A 27,801-nucleotide genomic window follows, 5' to 3' on the forward strand; every position below is an offset into this window, starting at 1 on the left:
TTTACACAGAAACAAAAATGTTAAGGTGTAATAGTAATAGTAATAATAATAATAAATCAATTGTTTCATACTTATTTTAACCACCTTCTGTCCATTGTTTTGCTCTGCAGTGTGGCTGATTACTAATAATTCTCGCCCTTATACAAATACCGGTATGTAAATACAAAATATACGGGCAGCTGTTTGCCTTTCACACATCCAGATTGAACACTACACCCCCACAGTAATTGCCCGGAGTGGTAAAACTAAATAACAGGTGGTGAAGAGAACTGTATATATATAACAAAATAAAAACACCAGGATATCTTCTTAGGAGAGGACACTACAAAGCAACACTGTACTGCAGTCACCATAAATCTATCCAAAGGCTCTTGATTACCCTCTTGATTACAGTGTCTTTTTCTTTGTGTGTGTTCTGTTCTTGGCAATCCAAGACAGTCAATAAAGATGTCCCTAAGGGAACAGTGAAATTTAATTCTATTCGCTGTACACAGAAACTCAACACTGTATTGGTGAATTTAATGTAAGATGTACCATTTTGTTTGCCAACTGCAGCACTATACAACAGGTTCTCTCTTACAGGTTGTTTCTGAAATCCCTTCAGACATTTCCTGTTTAATTTTAAATGAATACATTTCACTAAAACATGTACTATTGATGTTTCCAATCCTACTGATGCACTAAATGGGCATCTAATGGATACAGTCTGGCATTATAAATAGGAATCTGGCTTGAGAGCTCTTACTGTTACGAGGGAAACAATGCTGGTCTTGTATTTGAGAAAACAAAAAGAAACTGGCTGAAAAAGAAAATAAACCATCCTGTCTAAATTCGATTACAGACCCCTTTCCTTTCTTAGCAATATACAAGCTTACTTTCTGTGTTAGGAAAGATAAATATCACACTACCATTGCCTGTAGATCGATATATCAATAACAGCACCCAGTTTTCTTACATATTAATTTGAGGACACTCGGTGAGCTCCCAAGAGAAGGCTTCAATCTGGTGGGTGAGGGAGATTCAGCCATTTGTGAAGCTGAAAGGCAGTGACATTTTCATGAGTTGGCTTCCTTTCAAAGATCCTGAAGTGTTTTAAGTCTGTCAGTCCATCAGGCTGTTCACCTGCTGCTGCACTTACCTGTGGGCGAAAGGTTTTCTCGTTTATCCTTCATGTCTTTCAAACGCTGAGCCATATATTCTGACCTTTTAAAAGCAGGGCTATAAACTATTCCATTCTCCTCGTCAATAATGATGGGTGACACGTCTGTAACTGTGAAGAAAAGAAAGTATGAAATGGCAGACAAAAAAAAATAATAATAATAATCCACTGCTGTTATAGCCTTTTACCTATTGGTTCTTTTGGAGCAAAGTCTTTCATCATCTTATCTAATTTCTTCCTCATGCGCCTGTCATTTTCAGGTGTCCTCTCTGGAGAATCTTTTGGCTGCATGCAACGATGCTACGTGAAGCAAACACAAACAGAATACATTTTTGAATAGTTTTAGATGAAAATCACTGATTTTAACACACAGATTACAGTAAACACACAGGTGAACGATCAACATAAACAGGACACACAGACAGGTGATAAGAGCAACAATTAATTTATTTTTCATAAATTTTCAGTGACTTCTTGCTCAAAGGGAATCAGCAAAATAGCACAAACAGCATAACCGAACCACTCCACTCCCTGACTGGCAGGTTTTTCTTGGCTCACAATTGTCTTTGGGGATTAAATGCATAATAACAGCTGGTACACATATTTAAAATAAAGAGTGTGTTACCTTGAAACAATCAGACTTAATTTAGTGACTTCTCTGTATTTATACATCAGGATAAATAGAAATGAGAATATTCACACTTATTTATTCACACTAGTGATCCCAAATAAACACACTGCTTATTTACAGCTTACAATAAGATAAACATAATCATCGAGGTGCATCTCACTCACTTTCTTGTTCTTCAGCACAGGATTGCTTTCATCATTTAACGCTGGATATAACTTCTCATCCACACGGACGCCATCATCATAACATCTGAAGATCATTTCACAAAAAATTTGAAAAGGCACACAACACCTTAAAAAGGCTTCATGACAGCACAATAATAACAAAAAAAAACAAAAACAAAACAAACAAAAACATGATGGACCCTTAAATTCAAAACTACTAACCTCTTGAGTATAATTCTTACCTTCCTATCCACAGAACAGAGACGAGATGCACATTACTTTTTTTGGCTTTTCTCCACGTTGCTGGATGACCATTTTTGAAGACTACATGTGTAACTTGCTTATTGAAGGTTTTTGATACCTGTAAAACAAGGGTAAAAGACCTGGAGTTGATTCCAACTGTTGAATTAGCTGCTTACAGGAAATCTAAATATGAGCCCCAAACAGATGTTCATGCAAATAATGCAGGCAAAGCAAAACAACCCCCCCCCCCCCCCCCAAAAAATAAAAAATAAAAATAAAAAAATAAAAGGAAAAATGAATATTCTGGTAAATCCTTAAAGGGAAGGAATGCACTGGCCAGCTCAGGAGCATTGAAAGATCTGACCAGCCACAGAAAACAACTAATGTGGATCATGACAGAATTATTTTCATGGTTAAGAAATACCTTCTTTTTGAGGTCTTGGTGAATGGAAACACTTGAGAACAAGGTCAGCATAAGGCTTTACCCAAAAATATCTAAAAGAGCCGTCACATTTCAGGAAAAATGGAATCATTGGACAAATGAAACCAAAATTAAGGAACGGGTTATGATCCAAAGCACACCAACCCATTTGGAGGCAATGTTACAGCATGGGCGTGTATGGCTGCCAGTGGGTACCAAGTGGCTTACATCATCAGCAACCATTATCAGTGGTTACTGATGGACTGCTGGTAGATGTAGTTGGATGAATTGTGTGTGAAATTAAAAGTGTACTTAGCTACAAACCTCTTGACTGAAAACTGAAAGTCTGCACATAAATCATATCTTGACAGTTTACTTTAAAATTAACTCTGATGGTGTAAAGAGGCAATACTACAAAATTGCCTTGTTGTCTAAAAACGCATGGACCCAACTTTATTTAAACAGTCTGTAAACACAACAAACACTAAAGTGAAAATAATGTCTCACCTGAGCTCCCATTTCCAGGAGCTGCTGAACAAATGGTTTTGAGTAGTTTCCTGTTTTGTCGGCTGACCACACATCAACATAGGCAACAACATCTGCAGATACATTGAACAGAGTTGCACACTTAAACCCAAAGTCATAAACCTCATTTTGGATGTATTGCAATTAGGGCTGGGCCATATTATACTGTTCACGGTAATACCGGTATAATGTTAGGCAACGATAGGAAAATGAAATATCGCGATAGAATATGAGTAAAACGCGCATGCGCAGTGCCTTTGTTTTCATACACACATGGCTGATTGTTGAGTGAAACAGATGAACCAGAATTGGTTTGTACAAATGGTGCAACTTCAGTGATGTGGAACTGGTTTGGTGTTTGTCCGTCAGATACACGACAAAGCACATTTTTTTGTAGAACATGCAAGCGGCCGTCGTTATTGTCGTATTTGTCGGACTAAGATGCTCTTAAATCTGGGAGTAATCTGGGTCCTAAACTCAGTTCAAACGAACACTGCAGCATCACTGAGAGTTAAAAAATAAAAACTGTCTAAATTCTTTCATCTTTAATAAAACGATCTGCATTGCTGCTTTACCAGGTGTAACTATGAAGTTTAACTTCCAGGCATCCATGAAAACAAAATTTATTACATTTAAGGAGTTAGAAGTTAGCAGGAAGCTAGCGGAAGTTAGCTCGCTAGTTTCGCTAGTTACCTAAACATGATATAGCATGTTCTGACTAGAGCTGGGCGATATGAGATTTTTTCATATCACGATATGTTTTTTTCATTTCAGGCGATAACGATATCTATCACGATATAAGCCAAATAACTATATTTGTAAGATTTAAATGTGCTGTTGCTCACAAGTAAAATGTGAAATAATCAGCAGCTTGTTTTTATTTAAATATTTATTTCCCATAATAAGTTCAACAGGTTACTTAAGGAACATGAGACTTTTTCAGATAAATAAAGGCAAATATTGCAAACTACACAAAAGGCAGCCGCTAAAGCGTTTAAGTTTCAAAACAGAACAAACGAAACAGACTAAATTGTCAATTCCACTTAGAAACAAAATATTAATTCTAAAAATAAATCTTAGTTTGTTTTACAGAAGAACAGACAAAACTGACTAACTTTTGTCAATATCAAATAAACTGAGAACTAAAAGGAAATTCTCAATCTCTCCTTGTTGTATAGCTTAGCTTTTCAAACAGTTTTAACAGTTACTTTAGTCTGACAAAAGCCGAATGACGAATTAGCGCTTCCAGTCAGAGACTGAGGCTACGTCCACACGTACACGGGTATTTTTGAAAACGGAGATTTTCCGTTTTCGTTTTAAAAAATAATCCCGTCCACACATAAAGGCAGAAATGAAGGAAAACGCTGCTATGAACATGCCAAAGCAGCAGGTGGCGCTAGATTCCTAACCGTACCGAAATGTTGGCCAATCAGAAGTCTAGAGGCCTCGGTGGGAAAAAGTAAACAAAGCTGGGGCATAGAAGCAGAACCGAGTCGTATGTGTGGACGGACAGTAACTGTGTGTATATGTAAGCATTTAAACACTGCAGAGAGTAGAATTAACAGTAACAGTATTGTAGAAATTCATTTCACCGAAACAATAACGTGGCGCACAGTGTGACGCATGCACCAGTTTATTGTATTTCCAGACTTGCTTTCGGCACAATTTACAGTGCACGCTACTCTATTTTTTGTCAGACTTGAAATAGCCGAAATACCTTCACACTACGGAACTTCTATGGCTCTTCCGTTCGACAATCTCTCCGGCGTTGGAACCATCATCTGTTTTCTCTTCGGTCACGCTCGGTTGATTTTTCTAGTCGGCACACTCATTTCCTCCATTACGCGCTGGCTCCATTACCCGCTGGCTGCTTCCCAAACAAACCCACGTGCGGCTTGGCACTTGTGCTGTATGTAACAAGTCACGCGACGTGACGCTGCGGCTGTGATTGGTTCGGCTCTGCGCTACTTAATTTAGATTGGCTGACCTTTTTTTTTTTTTTTTTTTTTTTTTAAAAGAGGACAAGAGCGGCGAGGTCTATCGCAATAGCTTAATTTCTCTATCGAGTAAAAGTTATATCGCGATACATATCGTTATCGTTCTATCGCCCAGCTCTAGTTCTGACTGAGAGATTTCTGAAAAAAAATCAAACTTACAGCTCTGCTATCACTTCCAACATAAATGACAGTGACGTTTGTAGGGTTACTGAAGTTGGGCTAGCTGGTATATAATTATGTGCTACGTAATCGCTAGCGACACAGCTATGTTAGCATAACATAAACAGTGCAGCTGGAGGACGAACACTAACACTTTTACACTTATAAAAGTTAACGTGAAGGTTCCTCATGGTTAGAGACAAATGCAATCGCATGGCAGGATGCTGTAAACGGACCAAACTTCAGTCAGGAGAACAACTGAGATAATCCATCCACAATACGAGGTTAGTCATTAATATACTGCAACAACATGGGAATAGAGCAGCTGCCAGAGAATTCAACATTAATGAATCAATGGTACAGAAGTGGAGGAAGCAAGAAGAATGAGTTTAATAAAGTTTGATTTATCTGACTGCTTTGTTTCGCTTAATGTGCCTTATAATCCTGTGCACCTTATGGTCCGAAAAATACGTACTGCACACTGCAGTTTAATGTTGCAAAGCACCTCTTTTTAACTTCAGTGGATATTATACATGGTTATGCTCAGGATATGTCAGCCCATTTCCACTGGAAATGCCTTTTGGTTAAACTTTCAGCAAGGAATTTGTATTTGCACTGTTACATTTTTATAAAGCTTTAATGTACATAAAAACCAGCTTCTTGTTTAAGTGAAAATAAATGGAAGGTTGTCTTTTTGCGCTAGTAATGTTGTGGAGTTGTATTTTGTCGCGCATCAATTATATCGTCAGTTATATCGTTATCGCAAATTTTCAAATATATATCGTGATAAATATTTTTGGCCATATCGCCCTGCTCTAATTGCAATAACACCAAGATGTGCAATACCTTTAAGAACTGAAGAGTTGGTCGTTGTGGTCATTACTGGCCTCTTTACCTCCGAAACACAGATACTAGAAAATTAAAAAAAAAGACATACTGTGAGCTTGTGACCTAGCAGACCGCATGAATTTTACTCTGTCACACTTTTAAGAACAAGAAAACTGGCTGATTTATATTATTTACAATACCGAGTCACTTGACTAACTTATTGGACTCAAAAAAAAAAACCCCCCGACATTTTTTGAAATTAAAGTTTAGCTTCATCAGTCCAAAGAAATTCTTACTGTGACACAAGGAAACAAGGAAATTGTCCATCCTGGTCCATACTACATCAGAAATGTATCAATGACAGACATCATTCAAGTGTGTCAAGTGTTGAAATCAAAGCCACAAATCAGGAATACGTTAATGTAACTGATTATTTAACTATATAAATAGCATCAATAGTACTGCGGCAGTCTGAGCAGCATAAGTAAGGGATGGTTCAGGGTTACCTGATCCAGTCATAGCTATAAGCTTAATTAAAAAGGATGGGTTTTTTTTAGCCCAACCTTAAAAGTACAATGGTGTACTGCAACAGGAGGTTTCTCATTTTAGAGACACTGCCCAGATAAAAGGAACCCGTCCAACACATTTGTTTTATGAGCACACCAAATCAAAAATGACTCCTAGGTTCCTCACAATGTCTCTGGAGGCCAACATATCTGGTTAGACACCATGTTTATCAGATTTTTACGGTCAAAAATAACAATCTCAGTTTTGTCTGAAGTTGGGGTATCAGATCCTGACAACTTTGTTCTGAACTGAGAATAACAAGCGAGCTGCGTAGTAATGTTGTGTCAAATCAATTATTCAATTACCCCAAGCACTTCTTGATAAATTACTCAAGGCACAGACGCTTGCTGGGGGTACATGCTTAAACTTGTAGCGAATACCACAGCACTGCAAATTATGAATATACTCTCTATGCGAGGTACATACAAAATATATGACGACTTCTAAGCTTTGTACTAACTCGTACTTTAAATCAAATTATTAAAACGCTCAATTTTACTGTTAGCTAACTAAACCACCTATTAGTGAAATTGACTCAAGGCAGGTTATCAAACATATGGATATAACATTAGTTACTGTGTAACGTAAAATATATAGGGCAGAGTCGTTAAATTTAACACTTATCAAAGAGCATGAATGAATGCCAATAATGTTAACAAAACCGTTAGGCTGCATTTTGATGCTAAACTCGCGAAGCTAACCATGGTGGCCGTCTATGGTTCATACTTCCGCTGGCACACGCATTTCACTTATTGTGACATTTAGGAGTCCGAAGACGTGAAAGAAGATATAAACACGCACTTCCAGAGGTTGCCGTTGACTTACTTTGTGTGGCAGTCACTTTTAAATCGCACAGTTTCGACCAACAACTCACTCCTGCTTGTATTGTTCGCGCGTGCAGTTTGTGGAAATGATGTATTCTGGGACAAACAGCTATGATTGGTTAATGTGTGACATACGACACTTCCGGTCTAGAAAGGAATGTGGTAGGGCCCCTACAAAGGGTTTACTAAACCGCGTGTGTCCTTTAATCACAGTTTTTATTCGGTTAAGCTCTGCAAACGCTGAAAATATACTGCTAATCCAAAGAAGACGAGTGTTATGCGGTACCGTTATGATACAAAGTATGAGTTTGTGCCACTTGCTGTTTTGCTCCATGAAGAAAACTCACGATTTAGCCTGCCTAATTAAAAAAATAAATTAATTAATTCAACAATCAGTTAATTTTACTTGATATGCGCAAAGAAAAGGTAGCCATCAGATTTTGTAAGTTACTGCTTTTTTGTTTATTGTGTTGGTTGTTTATGTACACTCGTAAGTATAATGCAAAAATAAATAAGTTTGATGAAATAAAAGAAACAAAAAAATCTTTTTAACAATTAATATATTTAATCACAAAATTGAAAACTAACAAGGAAGATAAATAAAGACAATAAATAATAGAAAGATTGTTTTAAAAAGCAGCTTGCAGGTGAATTACATATAAATTCATGACACATGATCTACACTATGTTGGCTTATCTGCATTGACATGCTTATGAATTTTAGTGACATCCTCCTCTTAATCCATAGGGTTTAATATGATTGCAGCTATAATACCGTCAACTCTTCTGGGAAGGCTTTCCCTAAGGTTTAGGAGTGTATTTATTGGGATTTCTGAACATTCAGAAATCTGCAGACTCCAGAAGTGCATCTGTGAGGTCAGACAATGATGTTGGACAAGAAGTGCTGGTTTGCAGCCTCTGCACTAATTCATCTCAAATGTGCTTTGCTGGGTTGTGGTCAGGACAGGCCAGTCAAGTTCTTCCACACCAAACTCGCTAATCCTTCGCTTTGTGCACTGGTGTGCAGCCAGGTTGAACCAGTTTGTTCCCACAAAGGTATGAGAATGAAATTGTCCAAAAAGTCTTGGTATGCTGAACCGTTTAGAGTTCCTTTAACTAAGGGGCCGATCCCAACTCCCAAAAAACAACTTTACACCATACACCCCCCCTCAACCAGATTTTACACTTGACACAATGCAAACAAGTACTGTTCTCATGGCAACTGCCAAACCTAGACTCCACCATCCGATTGGCAGATGGAGAAGCGTGATTTGTCACTCCAGAAAACACATCTCCACTGCTCTAGAGTCCAGTGGCATGTTTTACACTGACACTTTGCATTGCACTTGGTTATGTAAGGCTTGGATGCAGCTGCTCAGCTATGAAAACCCATTCCATGAAGCCCTCTACACAATGTTTTTGAGCTAATCGTAAGGCCACATGAAGTTTAGAGGCCTGTAGGGACTGACTCTGCAGAAAGTTGGCGACGTTTGTGCACTATGTGCCTTAGTGTCCGTTGACTCAGCTCTGTGGCCTACCATTTTGAGTTGCTGTCATTCCCAATCCCTTACACTTTGTTATAATACCACTAACAGCTGACTGTGGAATATTTAGTAGCTGGACTTGCTGCACTGGTGGGATCCTATCACAGTACCATGCTGAGTTTCAGTGAGCTCTTGAGAGTGACCCATTCTTTCACAAATGTTTGTAGAAGCAGTCTGCATGCCAAGGTGCTTGAATTTATACACCTGTGGCCACGGAAGTGTTTGGATCACCTGAAATCAATCATCACAAGGGGCGAGTTAATACTTTTGGCAATGTAGTCGAAGTTAAAACAGACATTTATTTGAGATATTAGTTGTGACGCTTTCAAGGAATATAAATTTATTAAATTCACACATAAGTAAGTCTCTAGATAAGACACGTTTAAGTAATCCACATGCAGGCAAAACTTAGCACTTACTGCAACAACATAAACATACTGCCTCAACGAAACAAGTTATTTAACACATTTTGATGTAGTTTAAATCATGCCCATGCACATTTGATGTCCAAGCATTTCAATATTTACTGAACCCATCAAAAATAAATTAAGGCCTGCAATTTAACAATGTATATAAGTTAGTAAGTTTCAGTTTTATTTGTCACTTCAATCACAGAACAAAACCCTCCTTGTGTTTTATTCACCATGAAAGCTAAGACAGAAATTTCACAGGGTTGATACTATGAATATAAAAGACTGAATTGTACTGAAATACGTGAAATACAACGGCAGGGGGTCTCTCATAAAACAGTTTGTTACATAAGCGTCTAATATGTCTCAAAATGGCACACCGTGCAGTTCCACGATAAATGAAATGAACATTTATATTTAGGGCCTGTGCTACCACCACAACTGGTAGCACAGTCTCTGAAACAATCTCTGTTACAAACAGTCTCTGAACAGTTCACAGTCTCTGAAAGTGTATGGAAGGATGAGTAGAATCCTTATGAGAGGCATTCCGTCCCACCGTGTAACACATCACTTCAAAGTTTACTTTAGGCATTTTGTTGGTTTGAGGTCCGGTGAGTCTGAAGGCCACAGTATGGTCACACATGTTTTATACTTAATAAACAACTAATATGATTCAGCAAAGGTTTTGACATGTCACAGAAAACAGGTGCAAAAAATAAAACGAATAATGACTATTCTTGGTGTCTGATGGCTCATTGAGACACCTGAACTGAACAACCCCAACCACACTGGTCCTTCTAAAACATTGCAATACCTGTCAAATGACCACTCATGCCTTATAAATATATCGGCATTTACTATGGTCCTCCACTCTTTCATTCTGTTTTCCCTTTATCTCTGGTCACCACTGTAGGTGTTGATAATACTGCAATATGGATTTGTTCTATGATTCCAGCATAAATTTAAAGTGTTAAAATGTTTAACTGGCAGTAATTCTATAAGTCACAGTTAAGCTAACACCCGCTGGATTTATGTCATAATAACAGGATACAGTAAGATAGTATATGGCATGAAGCATGAAATTCTGAAAAAGCAACAGTTAAGATTAAATGCACCTCCTTTTTCAGTGTCTTTATAGTTGCAGTTTGCTCATAGTAAGACACGGTATGAAACACTTCACTTTAAACCACTGACAAAACGTTGCACTTTAAAGGTATTTTTTGTTATGCAAATGTTGACTACAATTTTCACCACTGCAGGCAGCATTTTACCAGTGGGTGTGTTGAGATTTTTTTCTTAGGTGTTGTGCATTTCTTTTGACGTGATATTTCTTTTAACCCTTACTTTAAATTCCTCAAAAAGTTTTGCTTTTTCCGCACCACCATTGTTTATAGCAGCGATTCCCAAAGTCAAGAGTGCTTCAGCCCAATTAAAAACTAGAAGATCCCATGGGGCACACCCATTTTAAAATTTCACTTCAATTAAAATACAATAAAAAGAGATGTATTTCCTTGAAAATGTTATTCAAAAAACATAAACAGGCTTTTGGCTAGAAATTGCTAAAGTTACCAAGTCATACGTAAAATACTATGGTCAATATGGGACCCACCTGCTACTGGGATATAAACTTCAATACAAGAGAAGCAAATATAGGTTGGATTAATAAGTAATATAACAAACTAACCGCATCTTATCATTTTTATTCACTTTTTAAATAAATAAATCCATTTTACGGAATTTCTGTACCTGTAGTACACTCGCAGCCTATTGTGGCTCCAGCCCACACTTTGGGAATCTGTTTCATAGTAATGCGTCAATGACTAATGCCTGTTTTCTACAAGTACCTGTTTGACTGGACTCGACCTTGTTTTTAGGGTTTGTCATTAGGTGCAAATGGAAAGGTGAAACCCAGCAACAAAAACCAACACCGTGGTTTCCAAGTCTGAGAAAAACCCATAGACTTATAGACTTATACCACTCTTTCGATGTCCTCCATCGTTGTTGTCTTTGTCAGATAACAATGACGTTGTTATAACGACCCCATGCACATTGAGGTGGAAATGAGAAACTGAGTATAGCAAAGTTGAGTTGAGCCAAAGTTGTGGAAACAAGGCTTCAATGACTTGCTGGGCTGACTGATTGCACCATGTTATGTTACATACTGGTATCATACAAAAGTACAGTTTCGTCCTAGTTTAAGTTCAGTTAATATTTATTTAACACAAAACATAGATTTTTTTTTTACATAAACTTGTGGTGAACTTTTTTTTTTAAACATATAAATTTACAATAAATAGCTTTAAGCTGCTTTTTAAATGGATCTATTGACATTAAAGTAAGAACAAACAGCAACAGTTTGTCTTACAACTGTACAGTTTACGTAAGAAGGATCCTTTAGGCTGAAGCATCAGTGTCACACAGAGTTGCTCCTGCAGGTTAGAGGCACAGAGGTATGGGACACTTCAATGTGCACAGTGGACATGGGATATTGCTCACACTCTTCCTCTAGTGGGAAACAGCGGCAGTGTAGGAGCACCTCGCTCACCTCTTGCCTAAAGTTGGAGTTCAGGAATCCGTAGATGACGGGGTTAATGCAGGTGGAGGACATGGCCAGCAGGTGGCAGAGGGAGAACAGCAGGTTGTGGTGACAGACGGGCAGAGCCTCCTGGTTCCAGTCTGACACCACGTTGAAGATGGTGAGCGGAAGCCAGCAAAGGGCAAAGACTGTTATGAGAGCAACCAGCATGATGTTGATCCGGCGGCTGTGGGTCATGCGCTGGCACTCGGGGGTCCGGGCGCGGTCCAACATTTCTTTGCGGTGACGGAGCCGCACAATAACTCTAACATAACAGAGCAGGACCAAAAACAGTGGCCCACAGTACTGGAACAGCAGAAGCCATGTGGTGTAAGCGACCCTGTGACCCTGGGATGGCCAGTGCTCCACACAGGCTTCCATATGTGAAGAGGTGGGGACGTAAGAAAAGAGGGAACGGTATGAATTTTGAAGCGCAGACAGGTTTTTGTATGTATGAGTAGGAGATGTGTTGAGATAAGCATGAGGAAAATCTTGGTCATGTACCGATGACACGGGCAGGATTACATTGGTATAGGGCTCATTTGTGAGCAGCTGAAAGGCTAAGAAAGGCAAAGATGTGAAGCAGGCCAGTATCCAAATGAGAACAATTGCCATGTAGGCCTGAGGAACACTTGGTTTCCATCCAGAGGGGTTAATGATAAGCTGGTGCCTTTCTAAGGCGATAAACACTAGAGACAGCACTGACACACTCACAGAGACACACTGGATGAACGGCACCAGGCGACATAACAGCGAGCCAAACACCCAGTGGTCCATGATTGTGTATATGACAGTGAAGGGGAGGCAGAAGACACATACCAGAATGTCAGAGAATGACAGGTTGCAGATGAAAATGCTGGTGACATTGACCTTTTCTCTGCGGCGGGCAATGATGCAAATGAGGCCAATGTTGCCCACCAACCCTAGCACCATTGTAACACTGTACCAGGCTACAAGGCATGCTGTCAGAACAGGAGACATGTGGCACTGCTCATCATGCTCCAGAATGGCGAAGTCTGAGAGGAGCTGGGTCTCATTCCCTGGCCAGTCCTGTACAGACCCATGGCTGGCTCGCTCTTTCTCCCAAGCTGAGGATTGTGGAGGGGTGGAGCTGTTGAAGATCAAAGGAAAAGGTGACGCTGACAAAGAAGACTGGGTTGTGTTGCCACTCAAGGACATCTCACCAAGACTGAAGTGTCACCAGCACCATGGATCAAACTGTCCATCCCAGCCCTCTGAAAACATGCATCTGAAACAAAGAGAGAAATCACAGATTCATGAAATGCATTTATTCTACTGCTCTTATACTATAGAAGCCAATTAATGTGTGTATGTAGGAGTGATACTGTTGCTATAAATGAAGGAGAACTAAGCTGATCCTGTTTCTAAAAAATAGAAACTACATGTGTGAGGAATTAGTGCCTGATAGAGTTGAAGGAAGTTCAATTATATGTACAATAAATGTTTGATGGGGTGGAACCATCAGCGTAGCTTTGTGCTGAACATTGGGGGGGAGGGGGGGGGGGGCAAGACAGCAAGATCTCTGTCTAAATAAATAAATAAATCTGGGTAAATTCCCAGATGATTAAATATGCTACTATATTGCTGGTAATACCTGAAATGAGTAAAGAAAATCAGCCTATTTATGCAAGATAATTCATAATTTTATTGGTGGTGGTGGGGGGGTTATATTGGTTGCGTCTGATTATGGTAAATGGCCTGTATTTATATAGCGCTTTACTAGTCCCTATAAGGACCCCAAAGCGCTTTTATATCCAGTCATCCACCCATTCACACACACATTCACACACTGGTGATGGCAGCTACATTGTAGCCACAGCCACCCTGGGGCGCACTGACAGAGGCGAGGCTGCTGGACACTGGCGCCACCGGGCCCTCTGACCACCACCAGTAGGCAACGGGTGAAATGTCTTGCCCAAGGACACAACGACCAAGACTGTCCAAGCCGGGGCTCGAACCGGCAACCTTCAAATTACAAGGCGAACTCCCAACTCTTGAGCCACATTATTGGGGGGTCATAACCCCTCTAACCCCCCTGGAAATTACGCTCCTGGGTGGAACAGTGGTTAGCACTGTTGCTTCAAGGCAAGAAGGTTGCGGGTTCAGGCTGAGGCCTTTCTGTGTGGAGTTTTTTATGTTCTCCTGTGTCTGCACGGGTACTCCGGCTTCCTCCCACAGTCCAAAGACATGCAGTTAGTCAGGTTAGGTTAAATGGTGAATCTAAGTGATGAGAACATGTTTGTCTGTCTCTTTGTTAGCCCTGCGACAGACTGAGAACCTGTCCAGGGGTTGGTAAGCAAAAGAAAATGGATGAGTGCGTTACTATGAAATGTTTTACTAACATTCATGGGTCCCCAGAGCAGAAATCCTAAACACTATGATGACTCATTGGCTAGTTTGCTGACTTCAAATTCGTAGGGGCTCTTTGGTGTAGCAAGGATATCAGGACTGCGAGTAATGGATGGTCTGTGTGACTCATTGCAGTCACTTTATGGTCAATCTGTGTCTACACAAGATTCATTCAGGCCCACTACTGAGTCGTATATTACCTGACATTTTGGAAGTCCTCAGATCCCACTAAACAAGTAGTATTACATTCACTGGCCTCATTTATTAGTTACGCTTTGCCAGTACAAGGTTGGTCCCCCGTTTGCCTTTGGAGTGCATTAATTCTTCATGGCAGAGATTCAACAAAGTGCTGGAAAAATTCCTCAGAGTTTTGGTCCAAATTAACATGATAGAGTCACACAGTTGGTGCAGATTTTTTGGCTGTGCGTTTATCTTCCATTCCACCACATCCCAAAGGTGCTCTATTTCTGAAATGATGCATATTTCTGCTGTAAGCAGCCATCTGAGTATAGATGCAATATGGTCATAAAAAACATGATCATCAACAATACTCGGGTAGGCTGTACTATTTAAATGATGTTCAGTTGGTATAAAGAGGCCCAGAGTGTACAAAAAAATATCCCCCAAGTCATTATTATGCAAAATTCTGACCCATCAAATTTTTTTCATCAGACCAAGCAACATTTTTCCAGTCTTTTCCTGTCCACTTCTGGTTAGCTCGTGTGAAATGTCAGCTAAGAAGATTCCTTGCATTCCTCTTCTTAGCTGACAGGAGTGGCATCTAGTGTGGTCTTCTGCTACTGCCTATACCAGGGGTAGGGAACTCCAGGCCTCGAGAGCCGGTGTCCTGCAGGTTTTAGATCTCACCCTTGATCAACACGTCTGAATCAAATGATTAGTTCATCACCAGGCCTCTGGAGACTTCAAGACATGTTGAAGAGGTAATTTAGCCATTTAGACCAGCTGTGTTGGATTAAGGACACATCTAAAACCTGCAGGACACTGGCTCTCGGGTTCCCTACCCCTGGCCTATACGCTTCAAGGCTTGACAGGTAATGTGTTTAGAGATGCTCTTCTGCATAGCTCTGTCATAAAGAGCGGTTATTAGAGTTACCGTTGCCCTTGGCAATCTGGCCATACTCCTTTGACTTTTGGCATCAATACGACATTTTAGCCCAGGCTTTTTTGGGCTGTTCTCTGAAAACTGTAGAGACAGTTGTGTAGGATAATCCAAGCAGTTTCTGACACAATCAAACCAACCCTTATATCAGCAACAATCATGCGACATTCAAAGTACTTTAAATCATCCCATTCTAATGCTAAGGTTGAACTTCATATCTATATTAACTAGCGTCCATGTGACAGCTGATTATATTTGTGTTAACAAGCAGTTGAACCACTGTACCTAACAAAGTGGCCAGTGAATGTTTGTACATTACAAAAGGCAAAATAGACTTGATAAAATACAACAGAAGCTGTGCTTGTGTAGACAGGTGAGTTGGTGAAGATAAGAGAGTATGTGTTCTGTCAGTCCTGTGAGACAGATGACTGAAAAACGTGCAGAAAAAATGCACGTGGTGGAGACAAACTGTCAGGACCAACGACTGCTCTTGCGATCCTCCACACTTTAAATCCAGATGTTGAACATTATAATTATTAAACATCTAGATTTATCTTTGTCTTAGATATCAGGTTGACTGCAGTCCTCATGTAAGAATGACACCTATATAAAAAGGAAGAAAATATGAAGTGCTTTCACAGTTTAAATAACAAAAGACTTTGAGTACAGGTGATAAAAGGTGATAATTACATTCTTTTGTAAGCGACTTGGCCTCACACTAATAATTGCTGCAATTCCTTGTCCAAAAATCAACAGTCAGGTCTCAAGACTGAACATAAAAAGCTAATGATATCAAAATGATTATGAATACACAGACTTAGATTCATTTATTTTAATGAAAGGGTATGACATTGTCATGATCCTAAAAATGGACTGTAGCCATCTTCCCTGGAACCTCTGCTATGTGCCATGAAAACCACAAGAAAACGAGACTGTCACTTTCCATTAACAGCGCACACACTTTGCTATCAGTCACTTCACCCTGCATCATTACTAACCTACTGTGTCAGTGTGTTGAGTGAGCTGCAGGCAGGGTGGCACAGCATCGATCATCCTTTGTTCGGTGAGGAAAGGCAAGTGTAATGTCACCGGTAACTACATGCAACAAATAACTGCAACAGTGAGTAGAAACCATGTACAGCAGTAGTAAGAAAAGGAAATATTGAAAACCAACAGCCATTTTTAAACCGCTAATGCTGCAATTGTGCGATGCTGTGGGGAACACATACATCAAGTAGTTGTGTTAGTGTGTTGGACACACTGCAGCGCTAAGTCTCTGCATGGTAAGGAACACTGTGACCTGTCTCCACTTGACCCGTCATATTATTCTTATCTTTGCCTCAAAAAGTGCCCTCCATCTCAGAGAAAATAGATGAAACAGAAATGAAGGCAAGGCTGTAATTTTCCTTGGAGAAGCTTCACCTTTTTATTTTTAAAAAGACATTGTACTGTGCAGTGAAAGGTGGATTCCACATATACCTTTTAAGCAGCAATCTTGCACTTAATCTACCTGCTAAAGAGTGCTGAGGGTAGTGTCATATAAAGGTAATATTTCTGAGAAATGAAAAATAGTTTATTATAGCTGAACACTGCACTTGATTATAAAGGTCTGACATGTGCTATTCCAAAGGGATGAACGATTTGGGGTTTTTTTTGCGTGTAATGAATCTGTACTGCAGGTAAAATGCATTTGAAAATGAAAATAAAGATATATGCTTGACTGAAAAACAAAAAAAGCCCAGTCTTTCAATTACCCCTCTGCAATCACAGGTTGTGTTTCTGCTTCACTTCTTACCAGTACAGCCACTTACAAGATTCTAAAAATTTCCTAAATCCAAAAGAATAGTCCAATATGTGTGTGCAATCGATACAGCTGCTCAGAGACTATTTTCTTTCATATTGCCTTGTGCCGGTGATAATCAGGGTAACGGCAGCAGGCACTGTGCAGTGTGCTCAACCTGAGCTAAGCCTTGTTATCTGCTGGAGGTGTCAGGGATTGTGGGTGACACCTCTCAAATCTACTACAAATACTTTCACAATGTGGTTCTCTTTACATTTCAACAAAGAACACGAAATATGAATGCAATGTTGTTCCCCTGTTTGCGTTTTCTTTTGGATAAATACCACCAGACATGCGTGCTGTCAGATGCTTTTGTTAGACTGTATAATTGAAAAGATATTTGTAGAAGGAGAGACCTACATTACACCTGCTTACAGTCTCTGGACACTGCAAGCTGACAGTCTAGAAACAATACAGCATTCATTTCATAGCTGATTGAATCCTAATCAATACTGATTTCCCTCGACAAAGATGATGAATCCATTCAATACATCAATATTGCGTGTTTAAAAAAAAGAAAGATAAAGGACTCACGTGATGGTTTAGCTGAAAAATGAGTTTCAGTGAAGCCAGGATGAGAGAAAATGATGCTCTGAACAGGTGTGAATCCTCAGGGATTAGAGTTGGAGAAGAAGCTGTGCACTATAACAACCAAAGCGATTGTGTCAGAGGCAGCAGCGAGAGGAGCACAGCTATAATTGTGCTTAGAGCCCCTTCAGGTGCCAAAGACCCTCTGAGGACCGTGCTCTGCTGTCACACAGTGGTGAATTTATTCAATTGCATCCTGAAAATGAAACCAGCTGCAAGTGCTGACAAGAAGACACTGAAGACTCAGGAAGCAGAGTTGAACCGAATTTATTGATGAAGAGCAAGTTTGATAAAGTGGTCATCTTTGTTCATTGGTAATTTAATGTCATAATCTAGACCCAGTCTGGATTTTAGTCGCCTTTAGAGTGTATTCAGATAGGGCTGCACTCTTTTTCATTGTCAGACTTCATCACCACCTTAACAGAGCAGGCCTTCTCATTCACAACCAGCTCACACTCCTCAGGAACATCTACAGTGTTTGCATCGGGGATCCTATGATACAAAAAGAAAAAAAGAAACAATAATAATCAAAAACAATCTCAGGGGTTTTGTTCATTTAGTAACTCTAAAATTGGAAGTTATCACTGTTAAAGCCTAAAAAGAGAACTTATCACAGTCCTACGAGTAAGAAAGCTGAGAGAAAAGAGGTTTATTTGTTTAAAGAAAAAATGCCTTAATGATTAAAAAAAAACAATAATGTGGAAGTCTTACTTGGTACAGCAGCTCAAACCCTCGCTTGTACAAGAGCAGTCCATGCAGTCTCTCACCCATGCAGAGTCAAAATCATGCAGCTCTCCATCCTTATCCACACACCCTACATGTAAAGAAATGAAAACACAGCTCAACTCAAAGGAGTTGTTGACTTACTTACTCAGAGGCACTCCTTACTTGTGTTTAAGCATCTATTAGTGTATGCATAGGTGTGGTTAAGGGATTAGATGTGGAATAAATGTCTAATATCTGTAAATCATGACAGAGAAACCTTTCCCCCACACCCAGTGTCCTGCTGCACTGCTGCAGTATTGTATCTGTACAAGAAAGGTCTCATGTGACTCACCTTTTGGAGGGTTATTTGGATCTTTGACCTCTAACTCCTCGAAGAAGCATTGAGAGTGACAGAGCACAACGAGCCCCAGCAGACAGACAAACACATGTAGAGAGGACTGAAAGAGAAACACATTTCATACTAAAGTAATTTCTATCCTTTTAAGACCTTTAACATGACAGGAAATGGCCAACTACTGCTTCGACTAACAACTATTCTGTTCAGTTGACACAGTGTATACACAGTTGTACCTTATATCTTACATAACCCGAGGCGTGTGTAAATATAAAATATAATTCTGAAAAAGCAGAATGATTTGCAGGTGTCATAAACTCAGTGTTTAAACTAAGATATTTTACTAATTCATGAAAATTATGAGCTTATTTTGAATCTGAATTGACAGTACCACATCTTAAAAAAAAAGTAGGTACAATTACTAAAAAGAAAGTCAAAGATTTGTAATTAGGTTCATTGGCAACAGGTTAGCAACAGGACTGAGCAGAGGTTTACCAATCTGCAAAAATCTGCCTCTACAAATTGTGGAAGAATTTCAGAATAATGTGACCCAACATAAACTGCAAAGACTTTGAATATTTCATCATCTACAGCACAAAACATCATCCAAAGATTCAGAGCATCTGCAGAAATCTCTGTGCGCAGGAGATACGGCTGAAAACGAATTCTGGACGTTTGATCTTTGGTCCATCAGGCAGGACGAGATTAAGAACAAGGATGAATCTGTCACGGAAATCCCTGCATGGGCTCAAAAAAAAACACTTCCAGAAATCACTGTACAAAGTTAACTGTGTCATCCACAAATGCCACTTAAAGCTCTATCATACAAAGAAGAAGCCATATATGAACATGATGATGAAAAGCCACCATCTTCTCTGAGCCAAAGCTTATTTAAAAAGGACAAAGTGAACCAAACTTTTGGTCGATCAAGAAATATTTTTGTGGACTATAGTTAAAAAAAAGAGTGGATGCAACACAGAGATAAACAGGGAAGCTTTGGTACCATTAAATTAATTTTAAAAAATGTTAAATTTTCTCTTTTTAAACACTGGTATGATTTACATATTCTATGGTGAATAAAACATGGGTTTATGAGATTTAAAAATCTGTTTTCTTTTACATTTTATAACATTTTTGGAACTGAGTTTGTGAAATATATACACTCTGACAACAATTACGTGATTGAAATCTCATAACTATTCATATTTACATTTATACTGAAAGTTATTTTAAAAAATAGCTGTGATTAGAGAATATATAAAAGAAAGTGTAAAATACATACCATCCTCAGTTATGATGTATACCAGCCAACAGAAAAACTGTGTGTGAAAATTCGGTAGTCACGGATTTTATTAAGGTGTGACTCCCATGTATATCATTATGATAATATTTAAACAGTGATGAACGTTTTTTATCAAATATTTGTTTTAAGGTGGAGAAGACCAGCAGGTTATGTTGAAACTGCATATCAAAAACAACATTTTCACCAGCGATAGAAATGGTTTGTTTCTTCTCACGAATCAAACTCAAGCACAGTGAAAAAGCAGCCGTGAAATAATTAGTCAGAAAAACAAAAGTTATTTTCCTTGTCTAGCAACTTTTATTCCTGAGCCAAAAGGCAGAGATTGATTACTTGCATCGATAAACGATACACGTTGTAAACAGTTAAAGAGATAAAAGTTTGGATCAGACACTGCACTTTTGAACCTTTGCTTAAAAAAAACAAACTGCTTTTAAAGCTTTATAGGCAACAGATGATATCTCCATGTTTCTACAGTCACCACTTAACAATCAGTAAAAAAAAAAAAAAAAATCAAAAAAAATCGTAGAAAACCATGACAGAGTATCAAACTGGGATAAAGAAACAATTACACATATAAGGTTTAATGTGCAAAATATACATTTTTTGCAATGAATATTCACATACTTTATTGAGTTTAACTCTGAATATAGGGAGCTCTATGTCAGTGGTGAGTTCATCTTAGTGCAAGTGAAATAAAAGACATTTTTTATGTTAGTGCAGAGGATTTTTTTTTTTTTTTTTTTGCACATCTAAAGAAACGAGTGCTCCTTTGGTAGCAGCTATCCAACAGGTGTCAGATATGTTTGCAGCAAAGCCTGAGCTCTGAGGCATCACCACCTCAACTCCCGAAGAGGCACAACTACAGTATCAACCCACAGCTATCTCATTAGATTTCTGCTGTAATTATCAAGTACCACCAAAAACCCAAACCACCACCGAACAGTAAACAAACCCAAAGCAGAAGCTAAGAATGACAAAAGTGATCATTTAAAGGCAAATCTTCAAAGAAAATAAATGTACCTGCATCGCTTAGCCAACAAATAAATCTCATTCTTTTCCTTTGGCAGTGTGCAATTACATTTAAAGGTACTGCTCAACATTTTGAGACAAACACTTATTCAGCGTCTGATATAATGTACATATGAAACTGACTTTTTGGAGTCATGTGACCGCTAACCACGTGATGTTAACTTTTGCCATTTTGGACATGTGACAATATAGGCCAAGTAAATAAGGCCCCACTCTCACAGGTGTAGAGAACATTCAGTGACCCGACCCCCACCAGTTACTAGGGAAAAACGAGTAATCCCCTACTGGTTGGCAAAAACCTCTTTGAGATTATTTTGATTCCCCATAGTTACGTAGCATGAAAACAGCAACTTGTCTGCAATCACTCACCAACTGCTCTCCAAAAAGTAGTTAAACTGTGAGAAGTCCAACAAACAGAGACTATTTGACTTTAAAGTGAAAGCAGAAGTTGAGTTTTAAAAATAACATTGTAAACTGTGAGAAACAGCTTTTATTTTGGAGACAATCTCCATTTCTGGTTTGCGCTACACTTTTTCCAAGTTTCACTACCACTCAGTGGTTAGTAAGAGAGTATTTCCACTTTAGTTGGTATCTTCCATGCTAACTACAGACGTTTACAATGATCTTCTTGCAACCACGGCAATCACAGGGTGAATGTATTTTTCTTAGCAACTGGTGGTTGTATCATGTCCAACATGGTGAGAAATCTGTTGTCCTGTGAGAAACCTCTATAGTTAGCAGCCAGACAGCATAGCTTAGCTTAGCGTAAAGACCAGAAACAACCAACGACATTTATCCAAAGTTAAAAAATTAAAAAATAAAAATCCAAACAACAAATATCAAAACATCAGTATTACTAAAACTTGATGTTTATAAAAGAGTTTATCATTTCAAATGTGCTGGTAGTGTACCCTTAAACAGACCCTGGTCAACTATACCCCGGTTTCCAGTCCATGTGCTAAGCTTAGCTAAATGTCAACATAGAAGTTAGCTAACTTCTATATTGACAGCTAATCTAACATGTAAGAAAGTATTGTTCCACAACTGTCACTTTTATCAGAGAAATTAATCAAAGAGAACATGTTTTTAAGTTTTTTTGTATAATAAATTATCAAGTTTTTTCACTAAGGCATTCACATTAGAGTCCCATGCATGTTTCCACTACTGTAACTTCAACTTTATCCAATCAGAGTTTTCATGAAGGCCGGTTTACTGAAGGGCCAGTGATACTGGTTGGGGACGGGTCCATTCACGTTACACTCAAAAAAGGAGAACATGGGGAACCAAATGCGTGCCCTTCGGCTATGCTGGTAGGCACGAGTGTTAGCTAAGGTGTGATAGTAGAGGAAGAGGCGGGTGGTGATGTAGAAGGCGATGAACACGTCGATGGAGTAGTGCTCGTGAGCAGCCAGGATGAAGAAAATCCCAAACAGGTTTAACACCCAAGATATGGTGTGAATCAGATTCCATGTTCGTGGAGTATCTGCAATTAGGAAACATAATTATAAGACATGCTCAGTGTATTTTATGTATATCCAAAGCTTGCAGACATCCTTGGTACTAGTTTATTTTGAGCTGGACAGCTGGTATGAGATATTTGTGCTGATATACTTTGTTGTTGCCAAATGTGCCACTGTGCATTTTGTCCAGACATATCCACTTTGGTCTTCTCTATCCAAAAGACATTTTTCCAGAGGTTTTGTGGTTTGTTGAAAGGAAGTTTTCAAAGCTTAACATTAATGCCATGTTCTTTTTAGGGAGAAGAGTCTCGTGGCAACTCTTCCAAACAAGCCATACTTGTTCGGTCTTTTTCTGATTGATGGACTTCAAATAGTTTGGAAATGGACTTTAACTGCTCCCAGACTGATGGGCAGAAACAACTGTTTCTGATACATTTCATGTTTGGCATTGTGTTAACACTTGTCTAAATGCTCCAAATCAACAAACAGCCGCTGCAAACCTCTACTGTGATAGAGGTGCTCACACTTGCTGATGATCAGATATTACTTACACTTGTTTCTACTTGTGGTCTTGATTCCTATGACAGAGGTAAGCCTGTGCTTAGTTGTTTTATGCATTACTTCTGCATTTTGGCTTATCTATTGTTAAATAAATAATGACATGAGGTGTATTTAAGGGAATTTAAGACCTGCTGAGGAACAGGTGATTTATAAAAAAAATTAAGTCCCAATACATAAAACCTTAGAGTTAAAAGAAGGTGTACTTTCCTTAATTATAATCACATCATTTCTTTCCTACTAGTAAAAATACAAGACCTAACAAGAAAGTACACTCTCACTAAACTCATTGAAAGCCGAACAAAATAATTAATCCTCACATTCAGTCACAAAGAAGTTGAGCATCGTGATGACAACAGTGTGCCCACTGAACATGTAGTCTCCACAGGTTTGCACGCCTGTCAGAGTCATCCCAAATCCACTCCAGATTGTTAGAGCCCTCTGTATCTTTCCCCAGGTGTCACCATATGTCTGAGGGACAAAAAAAACCCCTCCAGTAATTAGTCATGCTGTGAATCACAGTGGCAGCTGTTTATTAGTTATCACCGCAGTACAGCTGAGTGATCAACTGAACTGTAACACTGCCAACAGCAATGAGAATAAAAATAAAAAAAACTCCAGGAGGAAAAATGATTTGCACTTCCCACCTTGCTGGCACACTTCAGGTGCTGCCCTGGCACAGAAAGCGAGGTGGCAAACATGGTGCAGCAACGAAGCAAAAACACCGTTCCCATTAAAGAACACAGCCGTCTGAAGAGGATGGACCTGAAACACAGACGCACGCCCAACTCAGCGTAATGTGATGGCAGCAGCTAGGAATGTGCAAACTGCAGAAACGGGACCTATGGGCTACCTGTGTTTGTGAAGGAGCAGGATCAACAGAAACATGTAACATAAGATGAGACCACAAGCTTCAGCCATGGCAAAAGCCCAAGGAATTCTGGGTACACTGTTAAGAGTACAAAAACATGCATATCAGAAAGCAGATAAGATATGAGTGCAGCTCAATGTGTACGTGAACTATGGAGCTTACGTTGCTCAACAATCCCTGGAACCACCATATAGATACTTATCAGTGCAAAATATGCAAAACATATAAAATATGCAAGCTTGTACCTGTCCAGGAATATATCAGGCAGCGGTGGGTATGTCCTCATGTCAGGGACGCGCTCATGTACGATGACCATGACAAAAGATGTGAATCCAAAAACAAGAAAAACATATATGGAACTGATGACTGTTTTCCAAACCTCTGGGTCCAATCTACCAGCTAAGTGCTGCCTACACCTCCCGTTGGAGTGTGTGTGACACAGCACCTCTCCTGAGCTGTATCCAGATCTATTGCTGTTCCTTGACCGCAGCTCAGTCCCGTTACACAAGCGATCACCTCCATTACACCCGTCAGCTCCATCGCAGCTCCACTTGACCCCAGTAGTGCCTGTGGAGAGCCCGGCGGGAAGACTGTCCGAAGGTGAGAGGCCCAGCTCCTCTAGCTGGGCCTGGTTTTTTCTCTGGAGCTGGCGGAGGGCTATGGTTAGCCTTTTGATGTCTCCCAGCACCGTGAGGCCCAGAGGAGGACCCCTCAGGTCGGCCTCAGTCAGAGCCAGCAGACTGAGGCCGTCCAGGCGGTGCTGTGTGCACAGTAGCTCCACGTACTGCCCAAAACCTTCTTCCTTCAGCCACTGGGCCACCTGCTTACAGCTCCAGGCACTCACATCATCTTCCGACAGTGCCATGCTGCTGCAGAAACAAACACTGTTAAGTAACGTGGGGTATGACAGATAAAAAAATAACTGAAATTACAGCGGCAGAGAAAAGAAGTATGCACACGCACACACACTGATGTTCTGACTGATCAAAGGGTGCTGTTAACAATTCTCTAAAGCTTGATAATTAAGTGCCACGTCCTCCTCTGCATTTTGATCACTTGATTTCATAACTGTTCAGTGCCATTCTTTTAATGCAAAACTGCCTGAAGCTCACCCACTGACACTTCTACTCAATTTGCATGAAAATTAACACGAGCACTTTCCCCGCTGTTCATATCATACAGCGCTGCAGTTATATAAATTATTCATAAGTTTGCTGATTATTCTCCACAGTGTAGCGGTTTATACATTCGAATAACAAGCGAGAGATCGCTGGTTTGATCCCCGGGAAGAGTCATGAATCTCTTTGGTTCATCCAGAAGATCATCTGGGGTGTAGATCTGCCAAATTAAATATGCGGAAAAGCCCGCTGTGGCGACCCGTTATGAATGACAGAGCAGCTGAAAGTAGCTTCTTTATTCTCCAAACCATTCATGTTTTTTTTTCTTTTTTGGCATGAAATTTGATTTAAAAAAAACAAAAAAAAAACAGCATCAGGCACAGCAGCATCTCAAACAAAACAGTATAGTAACCAAAGTAAAACTAAATGAGAGCAAATTTCAACAAATTTATTGTTTCTTTAGTAAATATATGGGTTAGAGGTCTGTTATTTTTGTCACAGATAAGCATATCCATCATGACTTCTCCAAAACTGGGATTTGTAATCCAGCCGTCCCAGAATTGAAGCCACTTTGATAATTTAGAGATTGTTAGATGGACAAAATGAGTCCTTTCAAGGTCAAGGCAAATTGTTATTGCCGTATTTTACAGTTTTCACATTTTTGGTCACTTTAACAATTAAAAAGTCATCATTTTTAATCAGTAAGTGCAGGGTTAATTAGCCGAGGGGTTGGCTGCCTGCTTGTGCTCTTATTTAGTGAAACTCTGCAGTGCACGCTGCAGCCTGCTTAGCTGGTTTTGCCTCATCTGTGTTCAGGTCAGTGACTGTACGTTAGCACTTTGTCCTGCTTTAGCCAGGACAGAGTGTCCCACCTAAAGCAGGAATTCAAAACCCCAAAACAGTGAGTCACTAAAAAAAACCACAGGAGACTATAATCAATCTTTGCTTTGCAGTTCGCTCATTTCTGCCCTTTGAACTTCTGACAAGCTCACCACTGTACAGCTCCACTCGTACTCCAAAGGTCTACAAGTTCAACCAACACGGCTGTAGTACTGTACCGATGGCCTGCCTGCTGAGTCGACACTATATACAGCCTTGAAATTTTTATTTTGTACTGAACCAAACCGAGAAAATCCAGGAATAATTCTTTTTTATCATGATGTTAAACAGGCTCATTATGGAGCTGACTGATTGAATGATTAGCTGATCAAGCAGCAAAAAATTAACTGACAAAATTCATCAAACAATCCCTCTAAGAAGCAGAAAATCTGGTAGAGTTTCTGGAACGTGCTGTACATTTTTTCGTAATATATTCTGACATTTTAACAGCTAAACATTTATGACAAGATTAATTGATTTAAAAATAAAACAGCCTAAATACTAGATTCTAGCCTCAAAGCTTTTGTTGGTGGTTTCTGAATTCCGCCTTCAGCCTGACAGCCACACCTAGTATGACATCACTCCTCTGACACTGGTTCAGTTTGGCACTGAAAGTCACCGCTGATGAAAATCCCTGAAACCTACAAGCAGCTCACTCACCGAGGCGTGTGCAGATCTGCTCCCTCAAAGAGAAATAAGTTATTTTTAACTAGCCTCGAGATTTTACTGGCAACATCCCGCAGCTACTTGGGATATAAAAGTGCCATGTCAGCTTGTTTGGCTGGCTTACAGTGAGTCACAGTCAGGCAGTAGGACACAGCTCAGTGTGTGTGTGTGTGTGTGTGTGTGTGTGTGAGTGAGAGAGAGAGAGCGAGAGAAAGCCCTTCAGTGTGTGAGAGAGACAGAGGCAGCTCAACAAAGAGCTCATAGTGTCTTTTCACCGCAGAGGCTACAATGTAACGTCAGATTGCAACATTTCACTACTAGCTCAGCAACTTTCTTCACATGAACAAAAATGTTCAACTTAGAGCAAACACGTCACAGGAAGTCCACTTTATTATAACCAATGATCGTCTCACTTACCAAACATCCACTGTCACTGCGCTGCTACAAGGTGCGGATGAGCCGTCTGTTTACTCCACCGCTCATAGGAGTATTTCACAGCCAACATGCTTCGGACTACTAAGCAACAACAAACAGGAAGAGGCAACAGCAAACAAAAAGCAGCCAAGAGGAGCAGGATGCTTCCTGCGAGACTTCAGCTCAAAGGACACTGACATCTGCTGGTTACACTTGGAAAGCCTGGGATTTCTATAATCCGTCAACTTTGACTGTTTTATTGTGGTTTTCGTTCTTAAAACAGTATTGTCATTCTTGCCTTGGCATTCATTTCCCCCCCTTTATAACATTCAAACTTTTTTATATGAGGTTATGTTATACATCAATATCTCATGCATGAACTTAAGCTATGTATAAGTGAAGAGTGTGCTATCGTTTTAGCAACAAATCATTGATGAAATGAGCTGTTTTCATTGTCATTTTGGGGCATTGAATATTA

General features: G+C 39.6%; 4 protein-coding genes across 6 annotated transcripts in view; all 4 read right to left on the reverse strand.

Annotated features, from left to right (window-relative positions):
• The window catches only part of mcph1 (microcephalin 1), a 36,164-nt gene extending 28,542 nt beyond the window's left edge, over positions 1 to 7,622 (reverse strand). For both annotated transcript variants that reach the window (XM_080868406.1, XM_080868407.1), the window contains exons 1-8: positions 7,520 to 7,622; positions 6,146 to 6,210; positions 3,126 to 3,217; positions 2,197 to 2,315; positions 1,955 to 2,039; positions 1,348 to 1,459; positions 1,139 to 1,270; positions 956 to 1,036 (exon numbers count right to left, since the gene is read on the reverse strand). In XM_080868406.1, coding sequence (XP_080724532.1) covers positions 956 to 1,036; positions 1,139 to 1,270; positions 1,348 to 1,459; positions 1,955 to 2,039; positions 2,197 to 2,315; positions 3,126 to 3,217; positions 6,146 to 6,179 — 655 coding nt within the window. In that variant the 5' untranslated portion in view covers positions 6,180 to 6,210; positions 7,520 to 7,622. The remainder of the gene's footprint in view (positions 1 to 955; positions 1,037 to 1,138; positions 1,271 to 1,347; positions 1,460 to 1,954; positions 2,040 to 2,196; positions 2,316 to 3,125; positions 3,218 to 6,145; positions 6,211 to 7,519) is intronic.
• Positions 7,623 to 11,885: 4,263 nt separating this feature from the next.
• npy4r (neuropeptide Y receptor Y4) lies at positions 11,886 to 13,226 on the reverse strand (the record flags this gene model as incomplete). Its single annotated transcript, XM_080868802.1, has 1 exon — positions 11,886 to 13,226. One exon carries the CDS (start codon positions 13,224 to 13,226, stop codon positions 11,886 to 11,888), a length of 1,341 nt encoding a protein of 446 aa, XP_080724928.1.
• Positions 13,227 to 18,316: 5,090 nt separating this feature from the next.
• LOC308388783 (beta-microseminoprotein-like) lies at positions 18,317 to 19,140 on the reverse strand (the record flags this gene model as incomplete). The annotated part of the gene is made up of 3 exons (XM_080869676.1): positions 18,317 to 18,457; positions 18,677 to 18,779; positions 19,023 to 19,140. Coding segments are annotated over 3 exons (342 nt in total), but the record flags the coding sequence as incomplete, so codon positions are not given.
• A 1,436-nt stretch (positions 19,141 to 20,576) lies between these two features.
• LOC308388828 (sphingomyelin synthase-related protein 1-like) lies at positions 20,577 to 27,470 on the reverse strand. Of its 2 annotated transcripts, none has more exons than XM_080869771.1 (6): positions 27,327 to 27,470; positions 24,492 to 25,115; positions 24,229 to 24,324; positions 24,023 to 24,140; positions 23,696 to 23,846; positions 20,577 to 22,840 (listed from the first exon to the last, which is right to left on the reverse strand). In XM_080869771.1, exons 2-6 carry the CDS (start codon positions 25,109 to 25,111, stop codon positions 22,536 to 22,538), a joined length of 1,290 nt encoding a protein of 429 aa, XP_080725897.1. In that variant the 5' UTR covers positions 25,112 to 25,115; positions 27,327 to 27,470; the 3' UTR covers positions 20,577 to 22,535. The 2 variants fall into 2 exon arrangements, with proteins under 2 accessions (XP_080725897.1, XP_080725898.1); XM_080869772.1 differs by having other exon boundaries at positions 24,492 to 25,112; positions 27,327 to 27,459.
• Positions 27,471 to 27,801: the final 331 nt, after the last annotated feature.

This window comes from Rhamphochromis sp. 'chilingali' (assembly GCF_963969265.1).
Source record: "Rhamphochromis sp. 'chilingali' genome assembly, chromosome: 20".
In the NCBI taxonomy this organism is placed as follows: Eukaryota; Metazoa; Chordata; class Actinopteri; order Cichliformes; family Cichlidae; genus Rhamphochromis; species Rhamphochromis sp. 'chilingali'.

What these genes read in the sequence shown, in the direction of transcription:
- LOC308388828 (XM_080869771.1), bottom strand. Translation starts at nt 25,111, where the DNA reads ATGGCACTGTCGGAAGATGATGTGAGTGCCTGGAGCTGTAAGCAGGTG. An exon ending in CTGCTCCTTCACAAACACAG is followed by an intron (nt 24,141 to 24,228) that starts GTAGCCCATAGG and finishes TCTGTGTTTCAG; the next exon opens with GTCCATCCTCTTCAGACGGC. An exon ending in ACCTGAAGTGTGCCAGCAAG is followed by an intron (nt 23,847 to 24,022) that starts GTGGGAAGTGCA and finishes TTTGTCCCTCAG; the next exon opens with ACATATGGTGACACCTGGGG.